The sequence below is a fragment of the Tetrao urogallus genome, assembly GCF_951394365.1.
Source record: "Tetrao urogallus genome assembly, chromosome: 11".
NCBI lineage: Eukaryota > Metazoa > Chordata > Aves > Galliformes > Phasianidae > Tetrao > Tetrao urogallus.
This window is the reverse complement of record NC_136824.1, coordinates 1,900,777-1,918,685: the sequence shown is the minus strand read 5'-3', so window position 1 is coordinate 1,918,685 and position 17,909 is coordinate 1,900,777. Positions and strand designations below refer to the sequence as shown.

At 43.0% G+C, this 17,909-nt stretch overlaps 2 protein-coding genes across 2 annotated transcripts; one reads left to right on the top strand and one right to left on the bottom strand.

Annotated features, from left to right (window-relative positions):
- Nucleotides 1-396: 396 nt before the first annotated feature.
- Nucleotides 397-10,723, top strand: ZWILCH (zwilch kinetochore protein; the record flags this gene model as incomplete). Its single annotated transcript, XM_079541094.1, has 18 exons — nt 397-661; nt 1,066-1,367; nt 1,700-1,795; nt 1,884-2,002; nt 3,023-3,219; nt 3,601-3,680; nt 3,952-4,107; nt 4,341-4,412; nt 4,767-4,860; nt 5,734-5,789; nt 6,213-6,315; nt 7,528-7,607; nt 7,819-7,975; nt 8,970-8,998; nt 9,333-9,469; nt 9,665-9,760; nt 9,858-9,976; nt 10,632-10,723. The coding sequence occupies 18 exons, from the start codon at nt 397-399 to the stop codon at nt 10,721-10,723; spliced, it is 2,250 nt and encodes a 749-aa protein (XP_079397220.1).
- Nucleotides 10,724-12,637: 1,914 nt separating this feature from the next.
- On the bottom strand, nt 12,638-15,150 carry LCTL (lactase like; the record flags this gene model as incomplete). The annotated part of the gene is given in 8 exon segments (XM_079541093.1): nt 12,638-12,697; nt 12,791-12,805; nt 12,809-12,873; nt 13,426-13,453; nt 13,459-13,491; nt 13,493-13,543; nt 14,144-14,248; nt 15,103-15,150. Coding segments are annotated over 8 exon segments (405 nt in total).
- Between the last annotated feature and the right edge of the window lie 2,759 nt (nt 15,151-17,909).

Here is a 17,909-nt window from a genome sequence, read left to right as displayed (position 1 = left end):
GCAGCTCTGTGTGCTCACAGCTCCGCGGTGACCCTGCTCAGAGGTCTGGGAAAGTTCAGCTCACACAGTCTGAAGCCCCAAGACAAAAGCACACCGCATATAAACGGAGGAAAGGCCTGGATCACGATCTGAAGTGCATCAGACCGAACTCTTTAGTACTTTATTTCAAGTAAAAAAAAAAAAAAAAAAAGTGCATTAAAAAAAAAAACAAAACAACAATCACACTCCCACAGCTACCGGGAACATCTGCTAAAGAAATCTTTCTTTCAACTCGGTGCGGCTGCTGTCTCTCGGCCTAGGAGATGTGCTGAGAGCACCGTGAGAACGGACCCCAGTGCCGAGACCCAACGCCCCTCTCCACCCCGGCTCTGCTCCGCGGCTCCACGCGGCCCCAAGATGGCGGCCGCCCCCCCCCCCGCCTGCTGTCCGCCCGCTGCCCTCGCGTTGCACGCGGCGCTGCCCCGTCTGCCGGCCCAGCTCCCCCGGCCTCCGCTCTCCCCACGCTCTGCTCTGAGTCCGCACCGCCCAGAGCCCCCCGCACCCCTCCGGACCGCTCCTCACCATGACGGCAGCGCAGACCCCGCGTGCTCCCGCCTGCCTCCGCCGCTGCCCAACCGGAAAAGGAAATTCGCGTACCGCCGACGCCGCTACCAGCGCTGCAGTATCACTCCGCGCTGCGCTGCGCCCCGCCCTCCCTCCCCCCCCCGGGGTTTCGCTGCCCTCACGCGTCGCCTCAGCGACCCCACACCGCGCTGTGCAGCTCCGCTCCGCTCCGCTCTCCCCCCCTCCCCTCCCGCTCTCCCCCCCCCCCGCCCTGTGGCGCCGCCGCCATCCCCCGCCCTGAGGGACTCTTTTCTGGCGGAGGGATTCGGCGTGACGTGCCATTCCGTCACCAAAATCAAGTTTTTAAGAGAGCTTTTTTTATTTTATTTTATTATTATTATATTTTTTTTTTTTACGGGAGAGGGTGCGAAGAGAATAAAACCGAATAAAACCCACCGCCGGGCGCTGGAAAAAAAAATTAAAAATTAGAAATAAAAATGACGGCCCAGTGGGTGGATGTAGTTCCGGCGGCGGTTGAGGCGCGCGGCGATGAGAGCGGAACGGCGGCGCGCGGCAGCGGTGGAGCTGTACCTGGCGTTGCGGCGGTGCGAGACGGGGCGGCGGGAGCGGGGTGCGGCCGTGTGGGCACGGCGCTGAGGGCGTGCGTTTGGAGCGGCGCTTTGGGGGATACGCAGATAAACGGAGCGTTCGGCGAGGGAAAAAGCGCCAGCCAAACGCAGCTGCTGCGCCTTAATGCTCGTTGTTCTTGCAGGATATATGAAGAGGGGAAGGAAAGTGTCCCTGAACGCCCGTGTCTCTTTGAGGTAAAGCTGTGAGCGGGAATAACGCTTCAGGTTCCCGCTCTGAGGGGGCGGCGGGAATGGCGCGCGGGCGGGAAAAAGCGCCCCTTCAAACGCCCCTCAGGAGGGCGGCGGGAGGCGGCCGGGCAAATCCGAGATTCCTTCGCTCAGCCGCGGCTGTGAGTTGTGCGGTGTCTGCAAACGCAGCTCTCGAGAGAAACTCGAAGGTGAAGTGACTGAAAGATGTTTTCAGCGGATGGTCTCTCTCGGGTCGCGTGGTGGCTGCAGCCGCGCGCCTCAGAGCAGCTGAGCTTTATATGCGTAGCGTATTTGTATTATTATCTTCTTTTCTCCAGGATGATGTAGAGATCTGTTTCATTGATGATAGCTGCAAAAATCCAGTTGGAAGATTTTGGAATGGAAGCAGCACGCTGTACGTCCTGCAGCAAGCAGTAAGCGTGCCTCTTAGTGTCAGACTTGTGAACGTCATCTGTTTTCTTGCCGTCCAATAGTCTCACGCGTCGTGCATTGCTCTTGCAGGGCCGCAGTGAGGGCAGCGACTCAACAGGAGAACCAGGAGCAGAGGACGCCCTGCACACCTCTCAGCTCACACCCACGGGGGACACCGGCCCGGTTGCGCTGCCTGTCCAGAGAGCAAAGTGGGTGCTCGCACGGCTGCCTCCCTCTGCTCATTTCTGGGCGCTTTTCCTTTTCCTTTTGCCTCTCTTGCTCATATTCACCACCTGCTTTATTTTTGATCCCCCAAAGTTAAATACTTACCAATTTAATGGTGACCCGAGCATTGTTCTTTCTGCAGAATGGCAACCTTGCAAAGTGTAGCTGAAGTCCTGGTGCTGGAAAAGCACTTGTGAGCTGTCCCACCTTGCTAAGGGGACTGCCTCACTGCAGGTGTGCACAGAAAGCTTGGGAGGACTGAAGTGCCTGCCTTCTGAGAGCTTCAGTTTGAGAAATCTGATCAGGATTTGATCTTTCGACTGTTACTAAAATACAAGAATACAATATATTAAGAATAATAATATGTTAAGAATAATTCTAATAAGAATAATTAGAATAAAATACAAAAATACAAATACAAGAACAGGGTAGTGAATCGTGGTGACTTGCTTGCTTAACTCACTTATCCCTTTAGCATCCTTTAATTTTAAAATTCAGTTATATGTTTAGGACTTTTTCATGTGTACTATATTGTATGAAATATTTTTCCAATTATCATAGAATCACAGAATGGCCTGGGTTGAAAAAGACTACAATGATCCTCTCGTTCCAACCCCCCTGCTATGTGCAGGGTTGCCAACCACCAGACCAGGCTGCCCAGAGCCACATCCAGCCTGGTCTTGAATTATGATATATTTCTTTTCCTTCATAGATTACCCATAGGAAGATGTCTACAAAACTGCATCCTTTCTGTAAAATGGTGTTGTGTGTGCTGATGAGGCAGGGCAGACAGGAGTTGTTACTGTGGTATTGCTGTGGTACTGTGGTGTTGAGGGACATGATTTAGTGGGAGCTATTGGTAATAGGTGAACGGTTGGACTGGATGATCTTTTAGGTCTTTTCCAACCTTGGTGATTCTATGATTCTATTATTCAGTGTTTTACATAACAGATAAGTTTTGTTATACTTGCTGATATCCAGTTCTTTCCTGTTCACATCTCCAGGCAGCTTATTTCCTTGTATACGATGGCACAGAATCCAAACATGACCCATCTGAACATCAGTGAACAGGTTGTGCTTCCGCCCCTCTGGATACGGTGTGATGGCTCCGACCCTGAGCACACTTACTGGCTTGGAGCTGAGCCTCTCAAAGCTGGAAACAAAATCACAGGGATCAGTTTGCATACGGTTACGTGTGATGGTGAGGTTATAACGCTACGTACAAAATTGAATGAGGAAGGCTTAAAAATGAGGAAAAACTTAACATGTGGGTGCTGCCTTTGTGTGATGTTGGCTTGTACTGCTTGCTTCTAATCCTTGCTTGTTTTTTTGAAAAGAGAAAGATGTCTGTGTGCAGTGAGGAAGTAACTTTTAAATATCTTGTATGCAACAGTGCCTGAAGGCCTACCTTCGCTCAGGTGCAATGACTTAATAGATATTTAAATGTGATCCTACTGAAAATAAAAGCTTAAATACAAGAAACAGTACTCCTTGCTGGAGGACAACGTGAAGCTGAATGCAATACTGAAGAACTAATTCTACATGCCAAATATAACTTGCGTTTTTTTATTCTTTTTTGCAGGTCCCACCGCTGATAAAACCTGTTTTGTGAACCTAGAAGAACTCAAAACGGCGCACAAAGTCAAACACCATTCATCTGTTGTAGGTCTTTTTCATCTGGCATTGCTTATAGTTTGTTTTCTATCTATGATTCTGATTTAGGGAAGCTTTGTTGATACTATTTAGAGAATCAGCACAACGCTACAGTATCGTAATCTCTTTAGAAGTAACATTTGGGCTTTCTGATTTGTCTCTGTTTCTCCTTACTTAGCCAATATTTCCTTTGTGTGAAATGCTTCCAAAAAATATTTTGCACGAGTACAGAACAGTGCTGTGTTGTGTTTTAAAGATTTGTAAAATCTGTTCATTCTAGGTGACAACAAAAGGATTTGCTCAGTATGAACTTATCAGTGCTGCTGCAATGGATGACACAACTCTGGGATCGGAAAGCAGTATTTCTGTCGATGTCACCTGGCACTCTGTGGATAAGATTCTGCAGGCGCCGCCGCTTTGTTCGGCTGCCACGCTGGTCAGTAAGGAGCCCAGGCTCTTTTCTCTGCTGACCTCATTAGTAGTGCAGGGGGTAGAAAATACATTTGGCTCTTGCCATTTGTGGTTGTTGTTTATGTAAGGAATATTCTACGTAAGCAGTATAGCGTATTCGTAAGAAAAACTGTTCATTCATCTGTATTTCCTCAGTGAAAATCTTAAGATACCTGATTTCTAAAGTTTGAATCTGACATAATCTTCTGGAACTTTCAGAATATTATGTTGGAGTCTGGGGACCCCAGGAGTCCTGTGTATCCCCTCTATAGAGAGCTGCAGTTTCTCCTTGTAAGTAAAAATGAGAAATTCCAGTTTCAGATATGCATGGAATGGTGATTTTTTTTTGTGTGTGTGTGTGTGTGTGTGTGTGTGTGTGTGTTAATTACTCTGTTTAGGACTCCATATGGTTTCTCAAAGATATTTGAAAGTGTTCAGAATAAATTTTGAATTTGGTTTCACGAATCTTCAGTGCTCAAAGGACAAACCAGGAATGCCGAAGCCAGGAAACGTGAGAGGCTTCAAAATCCATGGCTCTACAGAGCTGTGTTTCCTGGGGAAGTTACCTACATTTTGAAGAGTGATGTATGCAGAACCTCACATAGTAACTGCTGGGTGTTGTTTTGCTTTTGATGCTGCTTTTAGGCTTTGGCTGAAGGCTTGAAGACGGGTGTGACGGAGTGGCCTGAGCCCTTAGAGACCCAACCGGCTTTTGAGCTGGTCCAGGGATTTCTGCTGGGTAATTGTTGCTTGTTATGTGGGAAGGGAGGGATGTCACCTTTCACAGAAGCAAAAGAAAATCAACATAAAACTTCGGAAGTGTTAGAATAAGAGATTGTAATTTCTGTGCTGTAATAACTCGCAGAAAGCATTAGTAATTAGTCCCAATATCTCGTACGAAGGGAAATAAAGGTAATAATTGTTTCTTACAAAATAAGATAGTCATGTTTAGAAGGCAGTTGAATGAATTCTGTGTGCGTCTTTCAAGTTACTTGGCGTGCACATGAACATCTGAAGGTGCAAAGTGTCCAGGGAGCAGAGGCAGACAGCAGTTCTTTGACAGCTTAAAGTGAAGCACTCCCAGCTGCTGGCAGCTGCTGAAAGCAGCTCAAACTGAGCCATAGCAGTCTAACCAGAAGCTGAAGGTTTTACCAAGTGAACCTAGAAAGAACATCAAGTGAATACACCAAAAGGTTTGCAGATGCAACTGTATGTTTTTCACAAATGAATACGGAGGTAGAACTTGGAAACAGAAATTACCTTTGACAAATAAATTTTGGAGAAAACCAGAGGCACTAATTAGCCTGTTGGTCACCCCTCACTGCTTCAGCCCTGGAGCATGGGGAGTTAATGCTTAGCTAAAGGACGCTGTGAAGGAGGACAGCGAAATGTGTATGTCACAGTAAAGCCTACTGAGAAAGCAATACATGTGTATTTCAAACCAAATGCTTGCCCAGCAGAAACAACTTAAAAGTGGATACATTTCAGTTTCATTTTTATTTTACATTTCAGTGTCAGTTCTGGTGCATGCCCAGCAGTTTATAACCAGCCCCAGGGGTGGTTGGTTGGGCTGTTCTTCCATGATGGTGACGTTTATTTTCTCCTTTCCTAGATTTGAAGAAGAAACTGGATGGGTGTTGTGTATCAGGAAATAAGAATGAAATGGAGGTATATGCAATTTCCTACCTGTTTCTTTGTCATCTCATTCCTCTGGCAGGTAGTTATTTCAGATTTTGATTATGTCTTGTACATTGCTTATGCAGACATGTGAGTACATAGATGTAATGATGTAAAGATCTGTAGCTTTCTGCTTTTGCAGTTTAGAAATAATAGAAATTGCTCGAAAGGCAAAATTAGAAGTTCCATGGCTGTTCTCTGATGGAAAGTCCACTGTAGTTTTTCCTGTCAAGAAAATCTCCCTTTCTGGGCACATCCATTGTGTCCATTATGTGTAATTTCCATATAGTTTCGCATTCAGTTGGTAATCTTGGAGATACTTGGACTATTTTGGTATGCTTCTTCCCCTTCCTTTTTAACTTTAGTTGAAGGTCTTTAAATCTTAAGCATCATTTTTCATTTAAACTCTTTCAGAGTATCAAAAGTGACACTGCTGCAGTGGACAGTTCAATAAAATCAATCTTCAGTGAACGAGGAGACCTGGATTTTGCTGAACAATTATGGTGCAAAATGAGAAGTAAGTGTAGTGTTTTGTTGTGGTGGCTTTTAGTTGTTGTGGTTGGTTTATTTTTTGACCCATTCTCTGTCCTTTAATTCTTCTCTGTACCTACAACACTGTATTACTTTCTTGAGAAAATGAAAGTAAACTTCTCTGAGTTTTATGTACTGTTCAGCTCTTCAGAAAATCGTTACTTTTTTCTAAAGGAACTAATTTTAGGTATGTAAGACCATGCACTCTCTTACAAGATAGGGAGGCATTTCAAGATCTAGCAGGAGACACTGTATTTCTTTAGGATTATAACAGTACTAAAAAGTCAGGAGTGTGTGCCTGCTCTGTAGCTAAAAACTAGTGATCTGTCAGAGTGACTTTCTAGATCTGAAAGACTTAAAGTTGATAAAGCTACATACTTGGTCGTTCTTGTTGAAGGACTTACATTCTTCACAAAAATGCAGTGCCATCTGTCATAGAATCCTTAGACTGAAAGGGACATTTAAAGGGCATCCACTCCAACTCCCCTGCAATGAACAGGGACGTTTTGGCTGTTTTTTTTTAACTGAGCAGTTGTGTTTTTGCAAGTACTGTTGGGCTGCTGTTACTGAGCAGCTGAAGGTGACGCACGGAATGAAACTCTGTAACCCAAGTAAGGTTACAAAGCAGGCAGGGTTTGTCCAGTGCAGCGGGTGCAAGGGGGACAGATCTGCCTGACCTGCACCTGCCTGGAGAGCTGGTGCTACAGACACAGGCTGAACTGATACACAGTCAGTAGCTGTCCTGGAATTCCATACAGACTCCTCACACCCCAAGAGTTTGTTAGACGCAGAGCCTCCCCTGTTGTATGTGGGATGTAGTTTTATTGTCTCCCTCACCAAGGCTCCTGACCTTTCTGGCTGTGAACTCCCAGCCTTTCAGGGGTTCTCCCCCCAAACCAGTTTCTCCTCGCCCTGTGGACGTTGGCTCACCTCCCTGCCAAACGTCCTTGGGCTGTTCTCAAACCACATCTTTATGGCCTTCATCCCCCTCGCTGCCCCAGACACACTGTCTGCCATCCCTTATTTTCTAACGAGCTCCACATTCCTGCTTCTGTAAACTATAACTATTCCCCTTCACCCCCCCTTGTTCTCAGCCACTGTGAAGTTTTCTTGCCTTTTTATTTCCGCTTGTTTCACATCTCACCTTTCAAAGGGAAAGCCTGGATAGATAAATAAAACGTCATCATTTTTTCTGAAGGTGTCTGTTCCTATCAGGAGTTGGTGGAGTGTCTCACGCTGGTCATAAAATTCCTGGAGCACGGTGAAATACAGCCATGGGTATGTAATCTATTTCACAGTAATTTTATCCTTTTCAGTTACTCGAAGCAGAGTCTGGCTCTTATTATTTAGTTGCCCTTATTTCCATGTTGTTTTGTTGAGGTTTTTTTTGCTTGTCACACTTTGCATGTTTCCATGGTGTTGCATTTCTAAATAATACCGTGCTGTTTTGTACACGGTTGCCCCACAGAAAAACTTGTTTAACTTTCAGATTCATCAAGGGAGTAGCAGTTTGCTCAGTAAACTGGTCCAGCAGTCTTACCATGGCAAGGTGGAGGCCGTGTCCCTCAGTGGCATCACTCCGATTCAGATGCTCTTGGAGATTGGTTTGGATAAGATGAAGAAGGATTATGTCAGCTTTTTCATAGGTGAGCCAGGAATCTGTTGTCATGGTTAGAGATGCGTGGGCAAAGGCTGCTCTGCACAGGAAATAAAGGCAGGTTCCAGTGGCTTCGATTTCACTTCTGCCCGCCAGCTGCTGCAGTGCTGTTCCCAGCCTCCTCGGTGTTTGTGCTCTCATGCTCTGTGTGTGTCTTCCCAAAATAAAAAACTGAACTTGTTTCCAAATAACTGCACTTAGTATAACCCTGCATTTCTTTTTCTAACTGAAAAAAATCTCATGGTTAAACTTACTGTAACACAGTGTCAGATGTGTGTAACGGGGCTGTTCTGTTTTCTTACCTGTCTGCTGTAGGTGATAAATTAAGACCTTCTTGCTCTTTCTGCCCTTTCTTCTATGGTCTACGTGGGTTAAAGGAAATCAGGCAAGGGTGTTTATATGTAATAGCTGTGTCTGTACAGTCCGTACTATGTAGATTTTTAATTTTTCTATATTTATTTTTAGTGCACATTGTATAATCCAAACAAAAGCTGGGCTGGAACAGTTTTTGTAATGTACCTTTTCTTGACAGCATCATGCCTTTGTTTTTAGTATTACAGCTCTTTTTTTTTTTTCTGAATCCAGAAGGGATGTTATGTTTGCCGCTGTACTTATCCATTTCCTTCAACTCTTTCTTTCTTAATTTATTTCTTGCTTTGTCACACTTGATCTTTCATTTTCATATTTGTTATATCTAAACCTGGGTGTCCCAGGGAGGGTGGTTGTCTCAAAGCATGGCATGGCTTTCTGTGTGGTGCTTCCATGGAGCCTTGGCAGCATGTAAGATACTGCCCCTACCCTGCCGCTTCAGTGGCTGTGCTCCTTGTTCTGCATTAGTAACCATACTGATAAATAACATCATCTTCCATCTTAGTGGCTGCACTTGTTTTCCTTAAGTAGAATTTGCTGGTAGGTTACCTGGCTGTTCATGTATTTCACCTGATGATATCTGATAATTGTTTCTTTTCCTGTTCACTTTCCAGGTCAGGAACTCACGACGTTAACCTATTTGGTGAGATTCTTTATTTTTAACTCTTAATGTACAGCACCCTCAGTTGGTGGGGGGGTAACTTCCCCATAAGCTGAGCAGCTGAATTGCAAATAATGAGAATGGGACAGAATAGGGCAGAAATGTCATTATGTTGTTTTCTTATTCATATGTTTCCCATTTGTCTGGTATTAGTCATTGGCAGGCACCAGAGTTCTGACTTTGTTCTGACTCTGCTGGGCCATTCTTTATATATTTACTTCTTCAAAGAACAACAAAATGATTTTAGTAAGCAGAGAGCAGGCTGTGTGTAGAAATTGAGGGTCTGGTTAAGAGCAGAAGCTGTTTGCTTTTCCAGGATTACTTCGTTTCCACATCAGTAGATCTACAAGAGCAAGTTCATCGTGTTCAAAAGCTTCATCATATGTTGGAAATAATGGTCAGCTGTACAGTCTTACTCCAGTTTAAACATGAGAACCTCTTCCCTTTGACACAGTAATTATTTCATTTCTACTTTATAAATAGCATTAACAGACAGACTCTCTTTGATAGTAGTAAGTAAACTTCAAAAAAAAAAAAAAAAAAAAGCAAAAAGCAGTCTGAGGATTTAATTACTTTTGCATGAGGTTTATGCAGTGTTGCACCAGCATTCATCCAAGGAATGTAACTTGTTGATTCATACTACTCTAGAACTTGCCTGAAATATTATAAAGAAAACCCTCTGAATGAGAAGCAAGTGTTTCAGCTGCCGATCAGACCAGCCCTTGTCAAGAAGTTCTATCAGAAGTAAGATCACCTTCCATGTTTGTAGCGTTCAGTTCAGGTTGTGGATTCAGATCTGAGCACCTGACTGAATGTGGACATCTTTCGATTATTCTATCAGTGATCACCCAGAAATGTGGAAGGTGGACATCACCAGTGGGCATGGCCAGAAGGAGGTTAAAACAACGTGGCAAGTTAGTGCTAGTGCTCCTGTTGAACATATGGCATCCAAAAATACAGGTAAGGAATATTTATGGTGAAATGAAATAACGGAAGTACACATTTTAAAAAGCTTTTGTGCTGGCTTTACTGAGTATTTATATTTTCTTAGTTATGTATATTCAGCAAAACTGAAGCAAAGCAGTCTTTCATGAAGAATACGAGGTGGTATTCATAGAACATAAAAGACTTTCAGAAGGTCTGACCTTCTGCCTTCTTAATTTGGCTGAATTAGGTTTTTAGTGTTAAAATGGCAGAAGATTTCTGAGGATGACTTGACTATTTAGTATCTTCCACAGCATCTTAGAGCTTTTAAAATCTTTGCCCATGTATCTGAGAATGGGTCTGAAGAGAAACTTACCTGTTGCCGGATACTTACATCTAGCCTGGGAAGCAAACAGGCTGTAATGAGAGGAGAAGTACCTTGCTTCATAAAGTCAAGTGCAGAATAAGTGAAAATGCACGAGGACAGGGAAGAATTAAGGATACAGACTGCAGTAAAAGCGTCTGGGGTGGGAGTGAAGGGGAGGTTTGTCCCAGGGCAATGCTTTGTAAAGCTTTCCCACCTTCCTCAGTTTTTGTTGTCAAGTGCCTCTGTCACTGAAACTTTATTCCTGCATTATCTACATTTGCTCCTTCTAAAAACACTGGCTAATCAAATCTTTTGTCTATGCAGGTCTCTTTTGTGATACCACAGTTAATGGAAGCAGTGAAGAAAGGATGTATTTTGTTGCAGTGGCTGAGTGCAGTCAGGTGCACTTCACATAAACGCACATCACTGTGCAGGCAGGCCTTGAAAGGTACAATAACGGGGGAAGTGCAGCATTATCTATCAGCAGCGTGTTGGAAAGATTCTGGCATTTGGAGAACACTAGAACACTTCATCTCACTGAGTTCTTTGCTTTAGTATGCTCACACAGTGTGACACGCAGCCCTAATTCATCTGTACCAATCCAGTTTGTATATAAATGTGCAGTTGTGAATGTACAGAGTAATTGTTTTGGTAAGATAGTAGATATTTTGGTACATACATTTCCAAACATTCAATAAAGTTCTGCACTTTGGGGTTTAAAATTTTATTTTTACTCATTAAGAATGCACACAGACACTGTTAAAAGTTATTAAGTACTTTAAGCCAACAAAACAAGCAATGTGGGTATTTTTTGTATCAAGAGATATTTCATCCTTCAGGTATATTTGGAAAGCCATTCATCCAGGGCATTATGAACCTCTGCAGTTTGGTTTTCTTCATATCTGAATTTACACTCTGGAGTCTTCCTGGCTGCTCTGTGGAGAGAAACCTCCTGTAGTGTAAATCTGGATGGTAGTTGTCATCTTCGAGAAGTCACTTCAACTCTACTCCACACTTAAATAGTAAAGCATCATCCTAACTTGCAGCCATGAAATAACCTAGTGTTTAAGTGGTGCTCTTGGAATATTTGAATCACTTTCCATTTTAAAACAGTGCTTATCTCTTCAAATAGCAGCTGTGTGGTAATGAAAAGTGAAATGATGAAAAGATTGAAAACGGAATTTGCAAATAGATTTTAATCACTTGAAATGTGTGCTGGCAAGGTTAGAATCACTCTAATCGTATCTAGCTATTCCATATAATCCAAAATAACAAGAAACAAAATTTGCTGCATAAAACTTAAAATAATGCAGAAAGAGAATATATTTTAATATATATATTAAAATTTCTAAATTAAATTTTGAGAACTGAGTAAAAAAGGAAAATAGAAACAGGTCTGGACAGAGCTGCATGGACAGAGCAAATAACATTTCTTCACCTTTACAATGGTGCAAAAGGAGGCACTTGTGGTAAGTGTTCTACAGTGCAGCTGGCTTACTGTGTTTTTTGTTACACAACGAGAAGTTGTGCCATTTTAGCTGTGATTTTGGAGGAAGAGCAGGAGTAGGACAATACATGATGAGTATATCTCAGCAGCATCCATGTCTGCCTGGCTGTGTGGATCAACAGGTTCCCCCCAGCCACTCATTAGGGAAATTCCAACCGTACCTTAAAAACAAAGTGATAATTCTGCAGTTTATGCACAATTGCTAAGCCCTTGATAGAAGTAGAAGCATAATTACCGAATGAATACTTGTTACCATGCTGCTCAGTGTGCCAGGTGTTGTTGTAAGAGTGCCATACGTTTGTGTGAGTCTGTAAGAATACATAAGAGCACGTGCACAGTGCAACTGTTAGATTGTAGGCAATGCAGGAAGATAGTGGAGAGGAGCTTTTGGATTAAGGTGTATCTGAAAATATTGCATCATTTCTTCTAAGTATATCATGAAAGCTTTCTTATAAAAACCACAAACATTTATGCAATATGCCTCCCTTAAATTCCTTGAGGTGCTCGTAGAGGTTACACACAGCATTCAGTATAGTGTCCTGTCCAGCATCTCTTGTCTTTGATGTCTTTGCTTGAGGTGGGTGAGTGTTTATGAGTCACTGAAGTCACTCTGAAAAACTGAGTTCATTTCACTAGACCAGGATTCTACTGGTTGTTTCTAGATTAACCTGGACATTTTCTTACCCAAGCAGTTACACAGTATTTTTCAAGGGAGTATTTAAATTACAAGGAGTATTAAGTTGTCACAACAGAGGGTTACGTCAAGCATCTCTCATTGCATGTGATCCCTGAATATGCACTAGTGGTCTGAAATCAGTTTGCCTCAGCTACTGAATGAATTTGATGTGCCAGTTGGAACTGGCATGGTTACAAAGCTGTGTTTCTGTTTAAAGAGCAGGACGAAAAGTTTAATCAGTCTGCTAAAAATTCTCACTTCACACAATTTAAAATTCAATTTAAATTTTACTTTAGTTACATGGTGTGCTGCATTCTATGCTCCACTTCCACCAAGCTTCAGTCCTGGTGCATGTTCTCCCGTTTTGTAACCTTTTTCAGGAACTGTGTAGATGTACACAGAGTTAGTTATTTGAAAAGCAGAGCTAACAAGTTTGCTAATATCCTAAATCCTAATATGGATTGAGTCCATGCAGGAGTTGTCTCTTAATCTCTCTGTCCTCTCCAGGCCCCTTTTTCTTTCTCCTCCCCTTGGCTTCTGGCTGCTCTCATGCTGCTTGGCTGTAGCTTGTTGGAAGCAGCGTGTTGCTGACCGGCCATAGCAAACTGACCTGCTGGTGCTGTTCCACCATGTAATGTCCTCCTTGCATTTTGACTGCCTTTCTGGCTTTTGTGCCTATCTTTCCTCCAGCTGACGGTTTTTCAAAACTCCACTGGAATTTCATGTGTCCTGAAATAGTGTCTTGGCTGGAACTGGCCACTGAGATTTTGGGGCACAGTCATTGACTGCACAGAACTGTATCTATCTATCTATTCACCTATAATTTTACCAGCAATTCTCAATGTACTTTCCTGTGGTGTCCCTTCTGTAGAGTTTTGTGAGCAGAACCATGCAACTGCAGTAAGGAGAGCATTGATAACTTACCCACAGATTACTAAAAGTAATCCCGTGTTTCACACAATCTCAAACTTCTCAAAGCATAGATTGGCATAATCATTAAAAATAATTGATCGTTCTTGTATTTTGCCAGCCATCATACTTTTCTTGGAGAACCTTCAAAAATAAGAATATAAAGAATCAATAGTGTTATCTGAAGTTCGTTTTCTTACTAACAAAGACTTTTTATCTCTGGAGCTGCTAAAATGTAAGTAATACAGCAATGTATTTTAAAAGCAAATGAATAGAAAATGATTGTAAGCACGCATTAAAAGCATGCAGGCGTCTTTAAACATTTTTGTAATGCGATGTAGTCCTTAGATGTGGGAACACGTCCTATCAGAAACATTTACTTGAGACATTTGGCCAGTTTTTCTGGCCTGTGGCAGATGGCAGTGGTAGAGGCTCACAGTGGGGATAATACTGCTCTCCAGAAGGCTGTTAATGGTGTCATTGCAGAAATGTATTCCTTTCTCGTTCTGTTGTTCTACTGATTAAACACACAGAGAAGGAATTACCTGGGCTGTTTTCCAAATAACTGAAAATAGAAATAAGAAAATTTTATCTGGAGAACTACACAGCAGTAATGGGTACGCCGTAATGCATGTGTAGTTGTTAGACTCTGTTCTGCAGGCAGAGAAGCAAATCTGTATGACAGTAATGCTAAACAGACGTGGCTTTCTCTGAGGTGAGCTGTCTGTTAACCAGTAAGAATACGGCGAAGTTGTGCTTGCTTCTGATGCCAGTGGGCATAATCCAAGCCCATGAGACAGAGAGCAGATAATGATTAACTTTAAGCTTCTTCAGTAACTGAATGTCATCCTATGAAATCAGTGTATCTCATATCCAGACAGAATAACTCTTCAGTTATTCGTCTGTCTTAAATAGCTCTGAATGTAGGAAATCTTGAAGAAGAAAAAATAATAATAGCACAAATATCCATATCTTCAATAGTAAAGTAGGAGTAGATGACACATGAAATAGCTCGAGAATGTTTCTAGAGGGACAGTTCCCCCTTGGTGATACCTTCACTTTGTGGTAGCATCACATGCTGTCTCTTCATCTCTGAACACTTTCCCTTTCACGTGAGTAAAAGCATCCCAGATCCTTGGTCCTTTCCCATTTTTGTCCCAGCACCCTTCAGTCTGGTATGCAGAACTTCCAGCTCTCCATAAAAACCCTGGAGATAAAAAGACTTGAGTTACAACTTAAACGTTTGGCTGCCCACCAGTCTTTCATACTAACTTCACATATGAAAAAGTAATCGATGCACCTTCGCTTTTGCTGAAACACAGCTCTGCCAGTCAGTTCTGTTTGTGGTTTTAGTCCAGCAGTGATTACTCAGTGCTCCTCAATGATTGTCCTCTGTTGCTATGTGTCAGCGAGTAAATCAGGCTTCTGTGCCTCCTTTTCGCTATGTGTCAGCGAGTAAATCAGGCTTCTGTGCCTCCTTTTCCTTACTTAGCCACCTGGGAAATGCTTTCATACCTAGAAAGCAGCATTAACAGGGGATGTGTGAGCCTTTACCCATCCACCCTAAGGAAATGGGTTCTGTAAGAAAAGTGATGTGTAGAGGAAGCCACTCTCAGGAGTTGGGTGATTTTTTCCTGCTGCAGCACCCATGCAGCTGCCCGACCCTGGGGCTTTCTGTGAGAGGGTGACTCGTGACCTGGAACCTTCTCGAGGCCCTTGAAGCCATAGAGGCTGAGCAAATTCCGGTTCATTCGCTTTGGTTTGCGCTTTTTAAGCAGTACTGGCGCCCTCTGGTGGTCAGTTTCACGAATGAGAATCAACTCATTCAAGAACAAGCATTTTCTGGTAGCCTGGAATAAATAATACATACCATTGTAGATGTTACACTGCCTCCGATGGCAGAAGTGAAAAGCACATTTGAACCGCAGGGGGCATTTTGTCAGGAGCCCCTTGTTCATCCATGCAGGTCACTTGATACACTTGTTTCTGGTCAGGATGGACCGTGCTCAAGGTTGCTTGAAAACCAGCCAGCTAACGTGCTCTGGGAGTGACGATGCTCATGAGGAGCAGCACTGTGTGTATAAGTCAGCCTGCTGCAGGAGAGCTTGGTGCTTTAGGCACCTTTAGTACTTGCCATGCATTTGGCAGGCGTACTCCTGCAGAAGGTGGGCAGGGCAGTGTGTACAAGTCATTGCAGCATTGTGTGATGCTGGAGTTAGGCTTATTAACGCTGTGCATTATTCATTTCTCGTTATATCACATTTACACATAAAGCCATGCCAAAAATTAAGACTCTGGCGTGCCAGGAGACAGATAGTTACAGTTCTGAGATGTGACAGAGACAGATCACCCCTCTTAACAGGTGAGGAGGCCCTGAGGGAGATTGGGCAGAAATCACCCAGGGAGCATCTATCAGAGCTAGGAGAGCTAGCAGAGCTGAGCCCAGTCTGCTGCCTCCCTGCACAGCGCAGTGCATACAAGTCAGTTTGCTTCTTTAGGGTGTGCTCACGTGTCACTGAGGTCGCTTGGCAAATTGTCACCACCTTCAGTGGTCAGAAGAGCAAGCCTTTAATGTGCATGAAACTATGATTCTTTCAAACTACATTTAGTAGTGGCTGCTACGAACATAGCCCTATTCCACTTTGTGAGCTGGGCTTACATGAGTTTTCTCTTACCACAATCTTATTCTGTGATGCTCTCTCCCAGCTTCCTGACGTAAAGCCCAACTTTAAAAAAAAAAAAAAAAGTTATGAGATATTTATATTGCTACAGCTTGGTCATTTTTTCCTTGTTTCATCTTGGAAAACTTTTATTAGCAGCAGTTTTAAAATGTGCCAGAAACACATCAAGGCTATAAAATGTTTTATTTTGTTTTATTGGTGAGTAAAAAGAATGTTAAAAAAATGTACTCGGTGGAGGCTGTCCAAAATTGCCCTATGACTGCAGTAAAATAACCTGGAAAGCAGGTTATGCAATTGGCTTACCACAGGGTGCTGTGAAGCCACCAGAAAGTCACGGCTGACGCTCAGCTCAGGCTTATCTGCAGTTTATTGCCTGCAGCCTGGAGCAAGGTCTCACCTTTTAATGATGCAGGTAATTATGTATTATCTGCCTGCAGACCTACTGTGTAACCAGATCACACCAAGCTTTGCAAAAACCCCTCTATCTGAACCCAGTCGATCCTTACTCTCGTAGTTGATTTTCTTCTGTGCTACACTTCACGTTGCAAAACCTCTCAGCAGCCCAGGACACCTGAACCAGTGGGTACAACTAAACTGCTCTTTGATTTTGCTTTTAGCCCTAAGGTCTTGTGCGTCCAGATGATAAAGTAGAAGCTGTTCATAATTCCCTGACAGCTGTTCAGACAACCAGACCAAATTATCCTCATACAACTGTAACTGTAATCCTCACTCCTGATATTTCATTCTTGCAATTGCACTCCCTCTCCAACCTTGAAAAGGCCTTTTCTGTCTCTCAGAGAAAAATGCTTTTTATTACAGAGTGACCAGAAAAACATGTCATTTTCCAGTGTGTGGTCTACTCAGCTACTCTGGGATACTGGAGATTTTTCAAAATCAAAACAAAACCCACTTACAATGGTTCTTGGAACAGGAATACTTGTATAACTGTACTCATATTTTTTCTGTGTTACAAAATGACTTTCGTTACATTATATTAGCTGGTTTTGGAAAGTTTTTGTCCATCACTCAACTGTACCAGTGGCCTGGACTTGGTTTTCAGAGAAAAATAGAAAATTGGAAGTAATTTAAATGAGGATGTCTTACTTTACAATCAATCATGTAGCTTTGATTTGAAGCAGTTGGAGAAACAGTTGTTAGAAGAGATGTTCAGAACCGTTTCTTGGGATTGAATGCATTCAAAGGACAGAAAGGAGTGTTTGGAAATGTGGGAGATGCATTTTATTGCCTGTGTGAAACGATCAAGAGCTGATGACCAGGCTTTTTTGCTAAATGCCTGGTTTTGAACTCAGCTACATACATACAGATAGACACACATGCACGCCAGGCTTCCTCATTAACTTTAGAATAAAGATTGCCAACTTTTCCACATCTAGAACAATTTTTATTTCTATGTAAAAGCTTTTAGCCAGAATGATATGCTCATGTTTGCTCTGCCCTTTACCTGGTTAAGCTTGGTGTACCTCACATTGCTATGTGCTTTTTCTCCAGCTTCTCGTACTGCCTGCTGACCTGAACTGGTGGCAAGCCTGCATCCCGACGGAGTGCGAGGAGGCTCAGCACCACTCCACCACTTCCAGATCATCTGGGATGCAGTGTGGTGGTAGCACTGGCTGGAACCATCACAGTCTGCAGAGAGGCACCATCTTTTCTTTGGAAGATCTTGGGTTTGAAATGTGATCCCTGAAATGAGACCAGGATAGGTAACTCTTAAACTTACACCATATTTATTTAGCAGTTCCTACGCTAGCATGAAAACTAACACTATTGTACTTTGTGCCCGTTGGTGACTGAATAACTGTTATGACTAA